We start from the raw sequence: 22,495 nt of genomic DNA on the forward strand, positions 1-22,495 counted from the left end.
TGGCAATATTCCAGCAATATCACGGCGGGGGACACCAGAAATGGGCTTCACACATTGTACCCACGTCGGGAATCAAACCCGGGTCATCGGCGTGACGAGCGAACGCTTTAACCACTAGGCTACCCGACCTCCCCGCATGGGTATGGTGCTGACAAACCTAGAAACATAATCGGGTCAAACCGGGATTCCAACCCACAATCATTAGTTTCTGGCGTGCCCAAGGGACGCAACTCTGCACAGTGAATCACGGCACCTTAGACGACTTGGCCCCCCGATGAGCAGTGAGATCATTTGCATGTAATTTAACATATTCAATAGCAAAGTCTTTGACCTTGAAAAAACAACATGAAGATCACCAATATCTGTAAATGTATTTTACATCAGCAAACAACTGTGATTCTTTCGACAAATATTCCCTCTGTCTTCACTTCATCCTCACACAAGTCCTGATACCGTTTTCTCAGCTACAGTTGAAGCCTTTTGAGTTCTGGTGACATTTGTGCATGAACCATGTCGTCAGTTTGTGTGCTTGTGTCATCAGTTTGTGTGTTCGTGTCATCAATTTCTGTGTTCGTGTCATCAGTTTCTGTGTTTGTGGCATCAGCTTGTTGGACTGTGTCATCAGTTTGTTGGACTGTGTCATCAGTTTGTTGGACTGTGTCATCAGTTGGTGTGACAGAGTCATCAGTTTGTGTGTTGATGTCATCACAATGTGTTCTCTTTTCCTTTTTAAGAGTGTTAGTGTTATGATCATCTGTGGAGTGAACACTGCTATCTGTGTCCTCACTATCCTCCTCACTATCCGTTTCCTCGTCCTCCTCTGAGCTGTCGTCACTATCTGTGTCTGAAGTGGCCTTCAATGACAGTTTCTCCAGCTTCCTCACAACTCCTTCCTGTTCCTCCATCGCTGAATGAGCTGCAGCCTCAAGCTCCTCCAGAGACAAATCAACATCACTTTTACGAAGGTTTATCTGAAACAAAATTCATTCTCTTAGTTTTTTGTTTTTTTTGTAGTTGAACGTCTTCATCAGAATTCCAGCTATGTTGCGGCGGCTTGTACAGTAATCGAGTTTGGTTCAGACAAGGCAGTGATCAATATAGTGAGCAATGATCACCGCCATCACGGTACGAGTACGCACAATTAAAGAACTCGGCAAGATACAGTTGGTTGCTTCTTACAAACACTATAGGGGCCAGGGGCCTATATTTTTATCTGATATCCCAGTGAGTTTATTCTCTTGGAGAGAAAGATCTCTGTGTCTTGGGCCCACTTGCACAAAGCGATCTTAGCGCTAAGATGATCAGAACTCCCATACCTCAACGTAGGCTTACAATAGTTGTGCTAAGATTGCTTTGTGCAAGTGTGCCCTGATTCACAAAACTATCTTAGTGGTTGGTCTTAGCTTCTGTGTTCAAGGAGGACAATCATAGCACTACAATCGCTTTCTGAAATACACATAGCTTCAATAGAGCTCAAATAAACCCCAAACAAATTGATCTTGTGGATCTCCATCAAAAGTAGGTGTGTGAATGTTTCTGAGCACTACAATCAGTACAACACCAGCTGTGTGACAGACCTGTGAGTGAGTGAGTATAGTTTTACGCCGCTTTTAGCAATATTCCAGCAATATCACGGCAGGGGACACCAGAAATGAGCTTCACACATTGTACCCATGTCGGGAATCGAACCCGGGTCCTCGGCGTGACGGGCGAACGCTTTAACCACTAGGCTACCCGACCGCCCCGACAGACCTGTGAAGATCCGGGGTAGTAAAGGTCTTCAGCAACCCATGCTTGCCGTGAAAAGCAAATATGCTTGTCATGATAGGTGACATCGGAATGGGTGGTCAGGTTCGCTGACTTGGTTGATGCATGTCATTGTATCTCAGTTGCATGTACCGATGCTCGTACCATCAATCATAGGATTGTCTGGTCCAGACTCAATTATTTACAGACCGCTGTCATATAGCTGGAATATTGCTGAGTGTGGCGTTAAACAACAAACAAACAAACAAACAAAAGCTGTGTGAGTGGCTTGTAAATAATCAAATCTGGTCAAGGCATACAAGAGATGGAAAAACATAAGCAACAAGATACTGGAGCATCATGGACAGTCACTGTCACACAGCCTGATCCCCTGACCCACATAAGCCATCTCTTACGACCAGCATGGGATACAGGGACGAATGCTACCCCTGAATCTCGCCAGGTTTGCACTTCATCGCGGTGTGATGTGTGAAGCCCACTGTTAATGTCCCCTCCAACTATGGCTGGACTCGGACAACATGAGTACTGTACCTTTCTCAATGCTGCTGCAAGACTGTCCAGTTTCTCGTTCCTTCAACAGAAATAGAAACTCACAATTAGATAAACACAAATATGACAATCATACAAACAAACACATTAAATAATAGATGTGAATCATATACTGTAAACAGGGAATTTTTTGCGACCGTTTTATTATAGCGAGTTTTGCCAACGAGACTCAATCGCAAAAATTAAAAACACAAAAATAAGTATAAATAATACATACATACTTTATTCATTGCAACACGTCATCAAATGTTGAAATCATCAACCAAAACCACAAGTTACTCAATAAGTTAAAAACACAAATGAATGCAGAATGGTCACACAATACATCACAAATGACAGTGTAAACAGACCAATTAGTGTCACTGTTACCCCTTGCAATCTCTTCCGGTCAACTTTCCGGCCAACTCAGATTAACTAGCTTCGGAGAGAAGCTGTCTATTGTTTGGTAATCGAGGGGTCATCTCAACACGGCAACTCGCAAAAATATCTCGTCGCAGTATTGTCTTTGGTGTGGTATTCGCAATATTTTAACAGCGCAGAAATAAAGCTGTTTACAGTAAACTGACCGAACAACACAACTAGAAATGTAACCAGGACTCCACTTTTCCGTGATGGACACTCCAGTGAGTTAACATGCTAAAATGTTATTTACTGAGTTGACAGTTTCCTCCGTACCTGACGCCCTGGATCCACACACAGTAGTCATTGATGTAGAGATCATTCAGAATGTATCTTTGGTCTGTGTCCGTCAAGATTGTCTGTATGTCCAGCAGACACTTCAGAACCTGCCTGCGACCTACAATGACGGGTAATCTGATAATACAGACAAGTGTGATATGTGTACCTCTTCCAGAAATATAAAGAGCCATAGCCCCATCTTGGCGAAGTTATTCAAAACACCTACGCACCCCCCCCCCACCCCCCCCTCAGAACATACCTAGTGCCAGCACCCTACACACGTCCCCATCCAGACTTACCTAGTGCCAGCACCCTACAGACGTCCCCATCCAGACTTACCTAGTGCCAGCACCCTACAGACGTACCCCATCCAGACTTACCTAGTGCCAGCACCCTACACACGTCCCCATCCAGACTTACCTAGTGCCAGCACCCTACAGACGTACCCCATCCAGACTTACCTAGTGCCAGCACCCTACAGACGTACCCCATCCAGACTTACCTAGTGCCAGCACCCTACACACGCCCCCACCCAGACTTACCTAGTGCCAGCACCCTACACCAGTCCCCACCCAGACTTACCTAGTGCCAGCACCCTACACACGTCCCCATCCAGACTTACCTAGTGCCAGCACCCTACACCAGTTCCCATCCAGACTTACCTAGTGCCAGCACCCTACACATGTCCCCACCCAGACTTACCTAGTGCCAGCACCCTACACATGTCCCCACCCAGACTTACCTAGTGCCAGCACCCTACACACGCCCCCATCCAGACTTACCTAGTGCCAGCACCCTACACCAGTCCCCACCCAGACTTACCTAGTGCCAGCACCCTACACACGCCCCCATCCAGACTTACCTAGTGCCAGCACCCTACACACGCCCCCACCCAGACTTACCTAGTGCCAGCACCCTACACCAGTCCCCATCCAGACTTACCTAGTGCCAGCACCCTACACACGCCCCCACCCAGACTTACCTAGTGCCAGCACCCTACACATGTCCCCATCCAGACTTACCTAGTGCCAGCACCCTACACCAGTTCTCATCCAGACTTACCTAGTGCCAGCACCCTACACCAGTCCCCATCCAGACTTACCTAGTGCCAGCACCCTACACATGTCCCCACCCAGACTTACCTAGTGCCAGCACCCTACACACGCCCCCATCCAGACTTACCTAGTGCCAGCACCCTACACCAGTCCCCACCCAGACTTACCTAGTGCCAGCACCCTACACACGCCCCTACCCAGACTTACCTAGTGCCAGCACCCTACACACGCCCCCATCCAGACTTACCTAGTGCCAGCACCCTACACACGCCCCCACCCAGACTTACCTAGTGCCAGCACCCTACACATGTCCCCACCCAGACTTACCTAGTGCCAGCACCCTACACACGCCCCCACCCAGACTTACCTAGTGCCAGCACCCTACAGGTGTCCTCCGTCACAGTCTCCAGCAAGCTCCAGTGGCGATGCAGGGGGAAGCACAAGCACCTTCTGTAGCAGGTGACCAGCATCTCCTGCAGGCTGGAGAACGTCTACAAGGAAGGCAGGCAGAGTGAGCGAGTGAGTGAGTGAGTGAGTGAGGATCAATCTGATTGTTGCAACACCCTGGGGCTGTACTTATAGACATTCTTAAAATATTTGGATTGGAGTTCCATTTGCTCTGAGAGTAACATTTAGCTAACAGGTACACTTAGGAGTGTAGTTCCATTTGCTCTGAGAGTAACATTTAGCTAACAGGTACACTTAGGAGTGTAGTTACATTTGCTCTGAGAGTAACATTTAGCTAACAGCTACACTTAGGAGTGTAGTTACATTGCTCTGAGAGTAACATTTAGCTAACAGCTACACTTAGGAGTGTAGTTACATTGCTCTGAGAGTAACTTTTAGTTAAGAGCTGTGCATGTTTCCGGTGCGCATGCACTCTGGTGAGCTGTTTTTTCTGTTCTCCAGGAACACAGTTTAGAAAGTTTCCACTACCTTTCAGAAATGAGTTGAGATAAGCAAGTAGTATGAGTCAGCATGAGGTAATATGTATAAATATATTTTCAAAGGTTATTCATCATTCAAATATCATACACGTCAGAGTATTTGATATCATTCAAAGTTATACTGCAATATCAATGAGTTGTGGAGTTTCGGCTGTACTACTTAGTTGACAACCGTTATACAGAGTTGTAGACCTACCTCCAGCCAGGAGAGGGTGGCACTCAGCTTAGAGATTGTCCAACCTGACTCCACCTACAAAAGGGGCAAGTGTCCAACATTACAGTCAAATGTACATGCTCAGTCACAAGGCTAAACGAGCATGTAATCAAATCTAGGATATGGAAAGTCAATATGAAAACATTTAGTCTTACGAACAGCTTGAGAACAATTTGCAATCTTAGTAAGTTACAATCATGTCATTCAAACGACACTTTCTCAGTTTCTCACCAAATTGCTTAAATTTTATTTTCGAATTAGATATACCACAACCTACAGAACCCATTCCTGTTGTACTGTACACCCGACCTACAGGACTTCCAGTTGTACTGTACACCCGACCTACAGAACCCATTCCTGTTGTACTGTACACCCGACCTACAGGACCCATTCCTGTTGTACTGTACACCCGACCTACAGGACCCATTCCTGTTGTGCTGTACACCCGACCTACAGGACCCATTCCTGTTGTACTGTACACCCGACCTACATGACCCATTCCTGTTGTACTGTACACCCAACCTACAGGACCCATTCCTGTTGTACTGTACACCCGACCTACAGGACCCTTTCCTGTTGTACTGTACACCTGACCTACAGGACCCTTTCCTGTTGTACTGTACACCCAACCTACAGGACCCATTCCTGTTGTATTGTACACCCGACCTACAGGACCCATTCCTGTTGTACTGTACACCTGACCTACAGGACTTCCTGTTGTGCTGCTCACCTGACCTACAGGACCCATTCCTGTTGTACTGTACACCCGACCTACAGGACCCATTCCTGTTGTACTGTACACCCGACCTACAGGACCCATTCCTGTTGTACTGTACACCCGACCTACAGGACCCTTTCCTGTTGTACTGTACACCCGACCTACAGGACCCATTCCTGTTGTACTGCTCACCCAACCTACAGGACCCTTTCCTGTTGTACTGTACACTCGACCTACAGGACTTTCTGTTATACTGTACACCCGACCTACAGGACCCATTCCTGTTGTACTGTACACCCGACCTACATGACCCATTCCTGTTGTACTGTACACCCGACCTACAGGACCCATTCCTGTTGTACTGTACACCCGACCTACAGGACCCTTTCCTGTTATGCTGTACACCCGACCTACAGGACCCATTCCTGTTGTACTGCTCACCTGACCTACAGGACTTCCCGTTGTATTGTACACCCGACCTACATGACCCATTCCTGTTGTACTGTACACCCGACCTACAGGACCCAGTCCTGTTGTACTGCTCACCCGACCTACAGGACCCTTTCCTGTTGTACTGAACACCCGACCTTCAGGACTTCCTGTTGTACTGTACACCCGACCTACAGGACCCTTTCCTGTTGTACAGCTCACCCGACCTCCAGGACCCATTCCTGTTGTACTGCTCACCCAACCTACAGGACCCTTTCCTGTTGTACTGTACACTCGACCTACAGGACTTTCTGTTGTACTGTACACCCGACCTACAGGACCCATTCCTGTTGTACTGTACACCCGACCTACATGACCCATTCCTGTTGTACTGTACACCCGACCTACAGGACCCATTCCTGTTGTACTGTACACCCGACCTACAGGACCCTTTCCTGTTATGCTGTACACCCGACCTACAGGACCCATTCCTGTTGTACTGCTCACCTGACCTACAGGACTTCCCGTTGTATTGTACACCCGACCTACATGACCCATTCCTGTTGTACTGTACACCCGACCTACAGGACCCAGTCCTGTTGTACTGCTCACCCGACCTACAGGACCCTTTCCTGTTGTACTGAACACCCGACCTTCAGGACTTCCTGTTGTACTGTACACCCGACCTACAGGACCCTTTCCTGTTGTACAGCTCACCCGACCTCCAGGACCCATTCCTGTTGTACTGTACACCCGACCTACAGGACTTCCTGTTGTAGTGCTCACTCGACCTACAGGACCCACTTACATTGTGTTCCCCTTCCGTGACGCGGTAACTGTACATGTAGCAGAAGATGATATCAACCAGGCCTAGGTACACCGATGGAAGCAGGCTGCTGTCAATCAAATCTCCCATCGTCAAGGAAACAGTACAAGAGTTGGTACTGATATTATCAAAGACAATTGTGAAATGAACACCTCATGTTATGCCAAAAGCAACACCCCAGAAGCATCGAAGAATGTTAAGATATTACAAGTCTGAGGAAATTAAACATTTAATACTTGGCTGATATGTAAGTTACGTCATGAAGAGGTGTTTGTCAACTTCTAGTGGACCAGCATTGACGCCGCCTTCAGTTCAGGTGATCTAAATATACCATATACATATTGTGACGTGTGACCTTCTCATAGGCATCATTGACCTTTTGATTTTCTCTCCCCCGATAACTCACGAGCTGTAACTAGGAGTGAAACGATACAGCAAGGCCAGGGTACGATACCTATCATGATACCGAGGTCACGATACGATATGATACGTATTGCGATACGCATATTTACCTTAAATCATGGGGAAATTTCTTGGCTATAAATATTTTAGAGTAGGTTCAAATAAGAACCTAGCTGTAGACACCTGTCCAAACGGTTATATTTAGCAGTGAACTTGAGAACATTTTGCAATATTTGACTGACAAAAGCCCTGGGTTGGGTGTTATTCAATGAGTAGTAGGTAACTTATTTCAGTAAATGTATCGTCTTGTATTGATACACAAAACAAATGTATCATGTACCGTATTGTCAGATGAAAATTTGAGATCCACTGGTGCACTGATGAATCATTTCACCCCTGGCCATAACCACCACTCCTATTATAGTGAGTGAGTAGGGTTTTACGCCGCTTTTAGCAATATTCCAGAAATATCACAGCGAGGGACACCAGAAATGGGCTTCACACATTGTACCCATGTCGGGAATCGAACCCGGATCTTCAGCGTGACGATCGAACGCAATAACCACTAGGTTACCCGACCGCCCCCCTTCCTATTATAGATATTGTTGATGTCATGGAGATGAGTGAGTGGATGTTCACATAAAAATATGCCAGCTATATCAAGGAATCATCAAGTTTGGACCAGGTAAATCAGCGACACACCTGAAGGCCTGAATCAGTCCCCTCTGATCACTACAGTGTTACAGTGTATAGGTAGACAGCTGAGTCTGTGTGGTTTGGTTTAACAGTATTTCAGTTATAACACATGTGTTAGCTTGTGAGAGAGACCGGGCAGAGTTATCTGACAAACTTGAAATCAGAGTGAATCTTGGACATAACTGGGGGCACGGGTGGTCCAGTCGTCTAAGGCACCGTGATTCGCTGTGCAGAGTTGCGTCCCTTGGACACGCCAGAAACCTATGATTGTGGGTTCGAATCCCAGTTCGCCCCGATTATGTTTCTAGGTTTGTCAGCACCATACCCTTGCTCGTGGGATTCACCAAGGTGGTAAATGTCTGAGACCTGCATCACTTCAGGCTTTCCACCACATTAAGCTGACACGCTGTTATATAACTGGAATACTGTTAAAAGCAGCGTTAAACCCAACTCACTCACTCACTTGGACATGACCAAAGGCGTCTGGCATGCTTAACAGCAGTAATGACAATGTATGGCCAGAAGTATGACTCTGCAGTGTGAAGGGCGGCACCAAACATGAGTGAGCCACCAGGGCACCCCCACCCAGAAGAACTGGCTGAAATAATCTGCACACTCCACATTTAACAATATTCCAGCAATATCACAGCTGGGGAAACCAGAAATGGGCTTCATACATGGGTACAATTGAACACAGGTCTTTGGCATAATGATCGAACACTTTAATGTCTTGGCTAGCCCACCACCCCACAAGAAGGATACATTCTTTGTTGGGTAGCTTCCTCATCTTCTCCTTCTCTTCCTCTGTCAAGGTCACTACAAATACACAAGGGTATAGTTACATTTGCGACAACTTGCTTCAGGTTAAGAAGATGAATAAAGTGAAAGCATGTTTGACTTGACAATGTGAGAGTGGCCTGGCTGAGGACTTTACATTAGTGAACTCCATGAGCTTCCAAATGGCCAATAAAAATTGTCATCATAAATTAAGGAGCTGACCCTGATTCTTTTAGTAGTAGATTTTTTTAAGAATCAACAATCTCATTAAAATCAGATCTTAGTTCTCACTACTGTTAAACAAAGATCTGAGGACATCCCATTACGGGTCATGTCAGAATGACCTTTCATCCGACCAATCAGAGCGTGGCTTACCAGATCATGAAAGTGACAGTCGGAATGTGATTTCTAATCATGCAACCCAGAAAACTTTAACACGGGGCATTCCGAACAATAGTTACAGGCTTAATGACTGAATCCATACAATTTAGACCATCTATTAGCCTTTCAAGAATCTTCTTTTGGTCAGGTTTGAAATTTTTAATCGAGAATTTGTCAAAATATGTTTCGAAGCGTAGTCGCCAATTTGAAATTTGTATCGTAAAGCATGAGAGAGCGGCCTTCTCATTGGCTAATGTCGACTTCTTGTCAGTCATTCCCTTGGTCGGTCAAAGTTCGCGCAAGGTCGGTCTGACGTGACCCTGAATGGGGTGTTCTCAGGTCTTTGTTTAGCGGTAGAGAGAACTAAGATCTGATTTTAATGAGATTGAAGAATGCACCTGCCTACCCAACAACCCACCCACATACCTACCAACAATATTTGAACATGTAATCAGAACCACACCATGAGTTTGTTTGTCCTAATAAATATTGACCTGGGTTAGCAGACTGACTAAGTTGTCATGTTGATGTCGTGTGAGTGGTATAAGTGTATAGCATCCAGCCCTACCTAAGTCCCTCCTCTTCCCGCCCTTCGAGAGCTGTTTCCACAGTGTGTCCCACGGTGGCCTGAATGACAACAGATGCTGCACAATGTCGTCCTGGTAGAGGTCCGCTCTGTCAACACATCAGTTACACATAAGTAACATCTCGCACAATCCATAACATTCACATAAAAATCAAATCTATCTCAGGGTACGTGAGTGAGTGAATGGGTCAGAGGTCAAGGTCAACATTACTTCATCTATTTGTTATTCACCAATCTTTTGATCACGGTCCTTCGGGACACTTATCATAAGACCAGTATTGATTGTTTGTTTGTTTGTTTGTTTGTTTGTTTGTTTGTTTGTTGTTTAATGCCACAGTCAGCAATATTCCAGCTATATGATAGCAGTCTATATACATAATCGAGTCTGGACCAGACAATCTAGAAATTGACATTATGAGCATCGATCCACGCAATTGGGATCGATGACATGTATCAACCAATTTAATTCGTTAGTCGCCTCTTACAAGCATAGTCACCTTTTATGACAAGAATGGAGACTATTAAAATACTACATGCATGGTTACAGTTCTATAAGGTGGAGAAAGTGAAATTAGTTCATGTTTGGTTGTTGTTTAGCTTCACACTCAGCAATATTGCAGCTACATTAGGGAAGCCTGTAAATAATAGATGGAACAGTGATCCGGTGATCGACATTGTGAGCAGCATTCTAGGCTGGGGGTGGGGGTTGATGACACACCATCAACCAAGACCAGTATTGATTGTTTGTTTGTTTGTTTGTTGTTTTATGCTGCACTAATATTCCAGCTATATGACAGTGGTCTGTAAATAATTGAGTCTGGACCAGACAATCCAGTGATCGACATTGTGAGCAACAATCTAGGCTGGGGGTAGGGTAGTGGAGCACCATCAACCAAGTCACCAAGTCTGACCATCTGTTTCCAACAATGTCCACTTGGTTGTCATTTATCGTACAAACAAATGAGTGGGCCTTGCTCTACCCCTAAGCCCCTAATGAGAAAACCAAAGATGCTCACAGGTAGTGGTCATCATCAAACTTGTTGGCCTCCTCCTCCTTCCTCTGTGACCGCCTCTGTCCCGGAGCCACGGAGTCCGGGTCTCTCACATCAACCACCTCACACAGCTCCGACTGGAACACACGGATAAATCATCCTTCATATACAAGTCTTGGTTAGGCTGATATAGAAAATAGTGTCCTGGCACTGAAGCTCACCTGGTAGTCAACTGTCTAAAATGTTGGTATGCAAATATTTTCTGCATAAATACTAAACTAATACTAATTATTCAACAAAATATGATGTCATGATTGTCATCATAAGGAGAAACAGACTTGGCAAAGTTCAGCTCCTTCAGTGTCACAGTTTGAGAGAAGTTTACAACATGGTCAGAAACAAGGTCAAAATTTCAACATTTGCACAAAAAATATCAACATTTCCACCAAAAAAACAAAACAACTACCAAATTTCATAAATTTGTCATAAACAGATTTTTCAACATCACTGCAATGCCAGTTATTATAATTCATATTCAAACCTCTTGAAGAAATTGAGTTATCATTGGCAGCAACAAGTATGTGACGTTTCGGTTTTATTGTCTTGTGGTTTTGGAAGAGATGATATTTACAGGAAATACATTTGGGAGAATGGTCAACATGCAAAGGTCAAATCAAGGTCAAAACTTCAAAAAAAGAATTTATGTGTTGATCCTCACTACTGACGACACCTGTGCCAAATGTAATTACATCTTGTACACAAAAGTCTGAGTAATACCAAAAATAGCTTTCTCTATAAAGCTGGTATGAAACAATGCCCAGCTATAACATATTCATCTGCACTGAGCATGCTGTTGTGTTTGAAAAAAATGGCATATATATTTCAATTGTTATACACTGCTATAAACAAATTCGTTTAATAAAATTTCAAAAATATTTTTCATTGTGCATGAGGTGAGACCTGAAAATCTAAAATCAATCTAAACTGCAAAATTGATCATGTTGACAAGACAACCTAATTATATTGCAGTATATTCAGATAACTTTTTTGAAGAAAGCAATACACCATGAACATGATGAAACCAATTACTTTATTGTTTATATTTGTAGTTAGACAGTATTTCATGGTATCTCACATGGGGCATTATAACCAAGATGACTACTGGCAAAATACCCAGCTGTCAACACAGATAGTAACGATCAACACAACTGTTGACGTTGTTGGCGCCTACCTGCAGTCTCTTGAAGACCCCAGATCTCAGGCAGCCGAAGCCGTACTTGTGTCCATCTGCCAGCACCGATGTCTCAATGAATGGCGTCTGCTCCACTGACCAGTCAATGTCCTCCTCCTCATCAAGGGCATCACTTGGCAGCATGGACTCCTCCCCTGAAGGTGAGGGGAGATGGGGTTTAACATCCCCTTCAAAATCATTGCATATTTTAGTGATGTGTATGCATGTGTGAGGCTGCTTGTACTAGTTCGGACTAGTACCGGTTTTATAGTGCCAACCCACTGAGATACCATGCCGCAGTTTAACATGGATGCCACTCGACACAGTATACTGACTCCGAGCCGACCAGTCCTTGTTTTAGTCCCTTAATGCCGAGCGCCAGGGAGGGATGCAACAAGTACCATCTTTTAACGTCTTTTGGTAGGATGCTGCCAGGGGTTCAAAACACTTACCTTCCGCTCTCCGGGCAGACACTCTATCTGTATTACTACATCACGGGTATCATCCTTATTCAGGTGTCCATTGGTTGGTTGGTTGGTTTGTTGTTTAACGCCGCACTCAGCAATATTCCAGCTATATGACAGCGGTCTGTAAATAATCGAGTCTTGACCAGACAATCAAGTGATTAATATCATGAGCATCAATCCACGCAATTGGGATCAATGACAAGCACCAACCAAGTCAGCAGGCCTGACCACCCGATCCCATTAGTCGCCTTTTACGACAAGCATAGTCACCTATTACGGCAAGCATGGGTTGCTGAAGACCTACTCTACCCCGGAATCGATGATGATTAAGATGATGATGATGATGTGAAGCTAGTCTGAGCGTACCCATGACTTCAATGGTGGGCTGTTTGGCTGATCCGTCTCCCCGAGGGGCCAACAGCTTGGTGAGCATGTCCAGACCCTCAAACACCTGTCCTGGAGTCTGCTTGGGTGCTCGGATGGTGAATGTACCTGGCGGGAGGAAACACTAATTAACTCTTTTTGGGTAAGGTGAGAGAGTAGGTTCCAGCAATATCCTGGTTGAGGACCCCAGAAACGGGCTCCATACATTGTACCAATGTGGGAACTCGAACCCAGGTCTTTGGCTCCACAAGCAAACATGTTAACCACTTTGGGTCTTTTGTGAAAATCAACTGAAGCTTGACCAAATAGTGTGCTCTATAAGCCAAAAAGGTTAGCTTGAAGACTTGTTATCTATTTACTTTAGGATAAAGTATGTTTGTTTGTTGTTTTAAGCCGCACTCAGCAATATTCCAGCTATATGATGGCGGTCTGTAAATAATCGAAAAGCATCATGAAATTTATTCATTATCCTGTATTGAGTGTGACCCTTCCATAACAAGCAGGCACATCCACACACTTCATGCTGACTGATGTGGGTGAGGTGAAATTATGACCAACACACTTATATAGCAGATGTAGCACACATTTCACATTAGAACACTTGGCAGCCAGTCTTCGCAATATGAATATAAAATGTATGGCCTGAGAACCAAATATTTGTCATCATCCAATCTCATTAAAATCAGATCTTAGTTCTGGCTAAGGACATCCCAGAACACCCTTACATCCGACCAATTAAAGCGTTGCTTACCAGATCATGAAAGTGACAGTCGGAATGTGTTTTCTAATCATGCAACCTTGAAAAGGTTAACATGGGGTATTCAAAACGACAGTTACAGACCGTACGACCAATTCCGTCAAAAATATTGTCTATCTCTCGCTTCTGTGGGATAAACATTTGAACAGAGGAGGCGTTGCACAGGACGTGGGAAGCACTGCTGTACAATCGCAACCATATATTAGACATACCAGAATGTTCACTTGTTCAGTTTTCAAAATTTTAATCGAGAACTGTGTCAACATATTTTTCAAGCGTAGTCTGAAATGGAAGTCCCCAGGTTGAAACGTGTGCCGTAAAGCTTGAGAAAGCTGCTTTCTAATTGGCTGATGTCGACTTCTTGTTAGTCATTTCAGTGGTCGGTCAAAATTCGCAAAGGGTCCTTCTGACGTGACCCGTAATGGGATGTCCTCAGATCTTTGTTTAGAGGCAGAGAAAACTAAGATCTGATTTTAACGAGACTCGTCATCATCTTATTCTTGTTATCATCCGGCATGATATCATCAAATACTTGTTATGATGCTTATCATCGAGTAAATGTGTCTTCATCAAATGAGTGAGTGAGTTTGGTTTTACACTGCTTTTAGCAATATTCCAGCAGTATCATGGCGGGGGACACCAGAAATGGGCTTCACACATTGTACCCATGTCGGGATTCGAACCCGGTGTGGCGAGTGAACGCTTTAATCACTAGGCTACCCGACCACCCCTGTCTTCATCAAGCATGTCATCACAGCACATGCCATCATAAAATACATCTCATCAAGCATGTCATCAAACACAAGTCATGAATCACATCCGACTAATTCCCTTACACTCACCTTTATCAGCATCATAGTTGGCCGTCTCTCTACCATCTTCTCTAATGTTGCCAGGTAGATTGAGTCTGCAAGAGAAAACACATAAGGACTAGAAGCATGAGTGTTTGTGCCGTCTAACCTGTGCATTAACCAAGCCACTACAGTTCTGGTTCTGTTTGATGAGTAACAAGACACTTGGCAATATTGTAGCCATAATCCTCTCTGACCAGATAATGCAATGACTGACATTATCATGATTATGTGCAATGATCCACAGTGGTAGAAACTAACAGTTTTAGCCCACTAGTCCTTATAATGATAACATGATAAAGACCTTAAAAATGACAAATTTCTACTAGTCCTTATGGTACCTTAAAGGGCAAGTTCACATGGAAATGAACCTATTTTTCTTGTACTTTTTCAACATTAAAAGTGTTAACCTAGAAGTGTCGTAGACAAAAATATAAAAATAACACAATTAATTAATATATTTTTCACATTTACCAAGTGTTCTATTTCCATAACAAAAACACCATGGCTTATGCCCCTTGCAATATGACGTCATTGGTGCCAATTGATAAACATTATGACGCCATCATGCTTTGTTAGAGCCGCCTCACGAGGTGTGTGATTCTAGCGTCTCAGATGCCAGCCAGCATAGTGTTATGCTGAGTCACCACTGCGCCGGAGTGTGTCGTAAGCCATGTTGTTTTACCGCAAACTGGTACTTGATATCTTTTGCGTTGAGAATAGACAGGGACACAGTTGAATTGGCACCAATTACGTCATAATTTAAGGGGGATTACTCAGGCCTGTTTAGCTCGAAAAACGAAGGCCTCATAACGGCATAGCATTTTCACACTATTGTGAGCTTCCTACTTTCACTGTGAAAAACATGAGTGTATATTTTCAAACACAGATACTAACTAATCCTAAAATTGCGTTTTGTTTAGAAAAAGAAAGAAAGTGATTTTTGCGTTTACACTTCCCCTTTAACTATTGGGCATCCATTGACCGGGGTAATAATAGTGTGGCACTTTGAGCATGCCCCTGTGGTGTTGATATAGTGCAATATAAATAGGCCTATTATTATCATTATGGTTAGGAAAGGAAACTGAGCTTCTTATGGTATTTACTAACCTCAGAAAATATGGCTTTGAGTAGAACTTGAAGTCACTGTCTTCAATGAATATCTCGGTCTCCGACACCTGTAAAAGAAAACAGGGGTCCACATGGATTTATGTATTTTCTTACCCACAATGAAAATGTATCTCAGTTTATTTAAGAAGCTCCGATGTTCATAGAGATTGGCCCTAACTCTATGAAGGTTCATACTCAAATGAACTTACACACAGTGAAAGTCATTTTTCATAACTACTATATTTTTACCTCAAAGGATATAGGCCTTGATCTATACACAATTTTATTATTTTATTTTATTTTTATAATATTATTAATTTTAAAGTGGTACATGTGTCTTCATATTTACACTGAACCATACAACAACCAGATGTACGCCGGAATAAAATACTTCTTCAAAAAGAGGTGACATGAGCGTATGTATGCTTAACTGTATGCTTAACAGGAACATCTGTTGTAGTTTGTTTACAACAAATTTATTCAAATAATATTATCTTTGGGTGAGTCAGTCAGTCACAATGACAGCGCATCGTAATACATCAAGTACAGGATGTCAAAATGGCCAACTTAATAATCGTGATAGAAGAGATTTTTGAACTTGTTAATGAACCTGTGATGGTTACATGTTTCAGTCACCACTTATCAGTTTGCCCATCACTGAAAGGTGATTATACATATGTGTCAAATAGATACAAAGGTAAATTCAAAGATTACTCAGGACTAATTTGTTACAAGAAATGAGATAGGTAACCCCAAAAAAGACAGACATCTCTTCTCCACTCAGCAGAAAACGACTATATGGAACATCTGTCATGATCTGTTGTATTTTTCGTGTGTTTGTTGTTTAACGCCGCTTTCAGCGATATTCCAGCTATATGATTGCAGTCTGTAAATAACTGAGTCTCGACCAGACAATCCAATAATTGACATCATGAGCATTGATCCATGCAATTGGGATACCATGACATGCAAAACGACATGGTCACCGAAGTCTGGGTACAATTTAATATATCGATTTGTACCCAAGGTACATTTCGATGGTACCCAGATCGAGAGAGACCCTGTCAGCGGCAGTATCCTATTTTGCTGCCCCCACCCTCTCCATTTTATGTGACATTTTGTTCATAGCCCCACAAATACATGTAACATTTTTCATCCCTCAATATGACCTGTCCCTAAATAATGTTGAAATCTAAAATTCTTTTAATTTGTGCAATAACAAACAACTGTTATCCCCCTCCTCCGATTCCTTCGCATTATCATTTCCCCCCTAATGTCAACACCAGCAACACACACCATCCCCATCCCCAAACAACAACAACAACAACACACACACCATCCCCGAACAACAACAACAACAACACACACACCACCCCCATCCCCAAACAACACCAACAACACACACACCACCCCCAAACAACAACAACAACAACAACACACACACCACCCCCATCTGCAAACAACACCCACTCCCATCCCCAAACAACAACAACAACACACACACACACCACCCCCACCCCCAAACAACAACCACCCCCATCCCCAAACAACAACAACAACACACACACCACCCCCATCCCCAAACAACAACAACACACACACCACCCCCATCCCCAAACAACAACAACAACAACACACACACTCACCACCCCCATCCCCACCCCCAAACAACAACCACCCCCATCCCCAAACAACAACAACAACACACACACCATCCCCGAACAACAACAACAACACACACACCACCCCCATCCCCATCCCCGAACAACAACAACAACAACACACACACCACCCCCATCTGCAAACAACAACAACAACACACACACCCATCCCCATCCCCGAACAACAACAACACACACACACACACCACCCCCATCCCCACCCCCAAACAACAACCACCCCCATCCCCAAACAACAACAACAACACACACACCATCCCCGAACAACAACAACACACACACCACCCCCATCTGCAAACAACAACAACAACACACACACCCATCCCCATCCCCGAACAACAACAACACACACACACACCACCCCCATCCCCACCCCCAAACAACAACCACCCCCATCCCCAAACAACAACAACAACACACACACCATCCCCGAACAACAACAACACACACACCACCCCCATCCCCATCCCCGAACAACAACAACAACAACACACACACCACCCCCATCTGCAAACAACAACAACAACACACCACCCCCATCCCCACCCCCAAACAACAACCACCCCCATCCCCAAACAACAACAACAACACACATACCATCCCCGAACAACAACAACAACACACACACCACCCCCATCCCCAAACAACAACAACAACAACAACACACACACCACCCCCATCCCCACCCCCAAACAACAACCACCCCCATCCCCAAACAACAACAACAACACACACACCATCCCCGAACAACAACAACAACACACACACCACCCCCATCCCCAAACAACAACAACAACAACACACACACTCACCACCCCCATCCCCACCCCCAAACAACAACCACCCCCATCCCCAAACAACAACAACAACACACACACCATCCCCGAACAACAACAACAACACACACACCACCCCCATCCCCATCCCCGAACAACAACAACAACAACACACACACCACCCCCATCTGCAAACAACAACAACAACACACACACCCATCCCCATCCCCGAACAACAACAACACACACACACACCACCCCCATCCCCACCCCCAAACAACAACCACCCCCATCCCCAAACAACAACAACAACACACACACCATCCCCGAACAACAACAACACACACACCACCCCCATCCCCATCCCCGAACAACAACAACAACAACACACACACCACCCCCATCTGCAAACAACAACAACAACAACACACACACCCATCCCCAAACAACAACAACAACAACAACACACACACCACCCCCATCCCCACCCCCAAACAACACCCACTCCCATCCCCAAACAACAACAACAACACACACACACACCACCCCCATCCCCACCCCCAAACAACAACCACCCCCATCCCCAAACGACAACAACAACACACACACCACCCCCATCCCCAAACAACAACAACAACACACACACCACCCCCATCCCCAAACAACAACAACAACACACACACCACCCCCATCCCCGAACAACAACAACAACAACACACACACCACCCCCATCCCCAAACAACAACAACAACAACAACAACACACACACCACCCCCATCTGCAAACAACACCCACTCCCATCCCCAAACAACAACAACAACACACACACACACCACCCCCATCCCCACCCCCAAACAACAACCACCCCCATCCCCAAACAACAACAACAACAACACACACACACACCACCCCCACCCCCAAACAACAACCACCCCCATCCCCAAACAACAACAATACACACACCATCCCCATCCCCGAACAACAACAACACACACACACACCACCCCCATCCCCACCCCCAAACAACAACCACCCCCATCCCCAAACAACAACAACAACACACACACCATCCCCAAACAACAACAACAACACACACACCACCCCCATCCCCATCCCCGAACAACAACAACAAAACACACACCACCCCCATCCCCACCCCCAAACAACAACCACCCCCATCCCCAAACAACAACAACAACACACACACCATCCCCGAACAACAACAACAACACACACACCACCCCCATCCCCATCCCCGAACAACAACAACAACAACACACACACCACCCCCATCTGCAAACAACAACAACAACACACACACCCATCCCCAAACAACAACAACAACAACAACACACACACCACCCCCATCTGCAAACAACACCCACTCCCATCCCCAAACAACAACAACACACACACACCACCCCCATCCCCACCCCCAAACAACAACCACCCCCATCCCCAAACAACAACAACAACAACACACACACACACCACCCCCACCCCCAAACAACAACCACCCCCATCCCCAAACAACAACAACACACACACCATCCCCATCCCCGAACAACAACAACAACACACACACCACCCCCATCCCCATCCCCGAACAACAACAACAAAACACACACCACCCCCATCCCCAAACAACACCCACTCCCATCCCCAAACAACAACAACAACAACAACACACACATACACCACCCCCATCCCCACCCCCAAACAACAACCACCCCCATCCCCAAACAACAACAACACACACACCATCCCCGAACAACAACAACAACAACACACACACCACCCCCATCCCCAAACAACAACAACACACACACACACCACCCCCATCCCCACCCCCAAACAACAACCACCCCCATCCCCAAACAACAACAACAACACACACACCATCCCCATCCCCAAACAACAACAACAACACACACACCATCCCCGAACAACAACAACAACACACACACCACCCCCATCCCCATCCCCGAACAACAACAACAAAACACACACCACCCCCATCCCCAAACAACACCCACTCCCATCCCCAAACAACAACAACAACAACACACACATACACCACCCCCATCCCCACCCCCAAACAACAACCACCCCCATCCCCAAACAACAACAACACACACACCATCCCCGAACAACAACAACAACAACACACACACCACCCCCATCCCCAAACAACAACAACACACACACACACCACCCCCATCCCCACCCCCAAACAACAACCACCCCCATCCCCAAACAACAACAACAACACACACACCATCCCCATCCCCGAACAACAACAAGAAAACACACTCCACCCCCATCTGCAAACAACAACAACACACACACCACCCCCATCCCCAAACAACACCCACTCCCATCCCCAAACAACAACAACAACACACCACACCATCCCCAAACAACAACAACAACAAACACCACCCCCCCATCCCAAAACAACAACAACACACACCACCCCATCCCCAAACAACAACACACACCACCCCATCTCCAAACAACAACAACAACAAACACCCCATCTCCAAACAACAACAATACACACCACCCCATCTCCAAACAAAAACAACAACAACAACACACACCACCCCCATCGCTCTCATGAATTTCCAGTCCTTTAAATTGTCATAATCTCTTATTGTTAGGTTTAGGATTTGATGCACATTATGTTCGACGCAAAAGTACCTTTGTAAATGGAGCCTTGATGGCAATAGTTAGAAATATATCATCTTGAAATAACTCAAAGGAGGGTGTCAACATCTTGAAAAGTAGCAAAATTGCGATTAAAACGCAGTAGTTTAGCAAAAATCACGTTGTTTTGATTCACACATGTCACATGGGGAGCGCCATCTTACAAGTTCCGCATAATCTGGAAATTGTGCTCGCGTATTGGATGATAAATACAATCTCCTCGCAGCGTTGGTAGTAATAGCTGTGCAAGGAGTTTCGATAACACTGTTCACTCAGCCGAAAATCTCATTCTCATTATTCGGTTGATGTCTTTAGGACCCATATTAAAAAGAGTATACTAGAACATTCTGATTGTGTATTAACTTGAATATTGATCGCAATTAAAATATTCTGAATGTCCTCAATGTTTGTTTGTTGTTTAACGCCGCACTCAGCAATATTCCAGCCGGTCTGAAAATAATCGAGTCTGGACCAGACATCCCAGTGATTGAAAACATGAGCATTGATCGTCGCAGTTTGGATACGATGACATGCATTAACCGAGTAAGCGAGCCTGACAACCCGATCCCGTTACTCGCCTCTTAAAAGCTTACGACGTCGCCCTCAATGATCAAATCGGAGGAGTCGCCTGTAAAATGTCTATATTTTGCTTTGTTCGTAGAAATGAACTCCTCACTGCAATGTATATCAGAAACACTATCGTGTTTTTTGGTTGTAGAAAAAATTATGTATGCATTTACGTTTTTCTTTCTTGCAAGTACGAATACATACACTTCTTGTTCAGATACAACACACGTGTTGTGGCTAAATAATTGTGCATTTATATTTGTATGCCGCGTTGGAAACAAAATACATGCCGCTTTATTTGTTTTGTAGGTATGCGACAAATTAATAGTGTTATATATATTTTTGGGCTTATAATGGCCTTTATATGAGTTTCCGGAGAATCCAGTACACACGGGGTCATACATATGGGTCGTTCTTGGTGAACTAGTTTTTCAGAGTATAACCCGGCGGTTCGAGCTCGGATTGGTCTGTTGCTGGTCGTCTCATGGGGAAAAAGCAAGGCAAATTATATGTTTTATTTGTGGATTTGGCTAAGGCCTTCGATTTAGTTAATTGTTCTAAATTATGGTCAGTTCTACAACACAAGGGAGTCTCGCCAAAAATGTTGAGTTGTATCGAGTCTATTTATAAAAGTGTAAATAATAATTTAATTTAATTTAATACGTTAGTTTCAGATATGTTTGACTGTAAGGTGGGAGTTCGTCAGGGATGTGTCTTAAGTTCCTTGTTGTTTTCATTGTTTATTAATGATCTTGTTGATGAAGTAGAAAAATCATGCTATTCTGCCATCCAGTTGCATCCAGACTTGACTCATTTATTCTTACTTTTGTTTGCGGATGGCGCTGTCATCAGACACAACTGGGGGTTTACAAAAAGGAAATAACACGTTACAACAGTATTGTCATCAATATGACCTAAACGTAAACCTAGATCAAACTAAAATTGTG

The 22,495-nt window shown here is 44.7% G+C and overlaps 1 protein-coding gene across 1 annotated transcript; it reads right to left on the bottom strand.

Moving 5' to 3' along the window:
- Positions 1–399: 399 nt before the first annotated feature.
- LOC139445706 (protein SHQ1 homolog) lies at positions 400–21,140 on the bottom strand. Its single transcript, XM_071226904.1, has 14 exons — positions 20,976–21,140; positions 15,818–15,885; positions 14,699–14,763; positions 13,082–13,207; positions 12,249–12,403; positions 11,042–11,154; positions 10,008–10,114; positions 9,044–9,097; positions 7,166–7,266; positions 5,193–5,246; positions 4,417–4,540; positions 2,992–3,112; positions 2,299–2,338; positions 400–971 (listed from the first exon to the last, which is right to left on the bottom strand). Exons 1-14 carry the CDS (start codon positions 21,048–21,050, stop codon positions 465–467), a joined length of 1,710 nt encoding a protein of 569 aa, XP_071083005.1. The 5' UTR covers positions 21,051–21,140; the 3' UTR covers positions 400–464.
- Positions 21,141–22,495: the final 1,355 nt, after the last annotated feature.

Source organism: Haliotis cracherodii, unplaced genomic scaffold (assembly GCF_022045235.1).
Source record: "Haliotis cracherodii isolate W230 unplaced genomic scaffold, xgHalCrac1.p SCAF_6, whole genome shotgun sequence".
Taxonomy (NCBI): domain Eukaryota; kingdom Metazoa; phylum Mollusca; class Gastropoda; order Lepetellida; family Haliotidae; genus Haliotis; species Haliotis cracherodii.

Coding starts and splice junctions, on each gene's coding strand:
- LOC139445706 (XM_071226904.1), bottom strand. CDS start 21,050: ATGTTGACACCCTCCTTTGAGTTATTTCAAGATGATATATTTCTAACT. Junction 12,404..13,081: donor GCCCACCATTGAAGTCATGG/GTACGCTCAGAC, acceptor CCTCACCTTCAG/GGGAGGAGTCCATGCTGCCA. Junction 2,339..2,991: donor GTGTGGATCCAGGGCGTCAG/GTACGGAGGAAA, acceptor TTTCTGTTGAAG/GAACGAGAAACTGGACAGTC.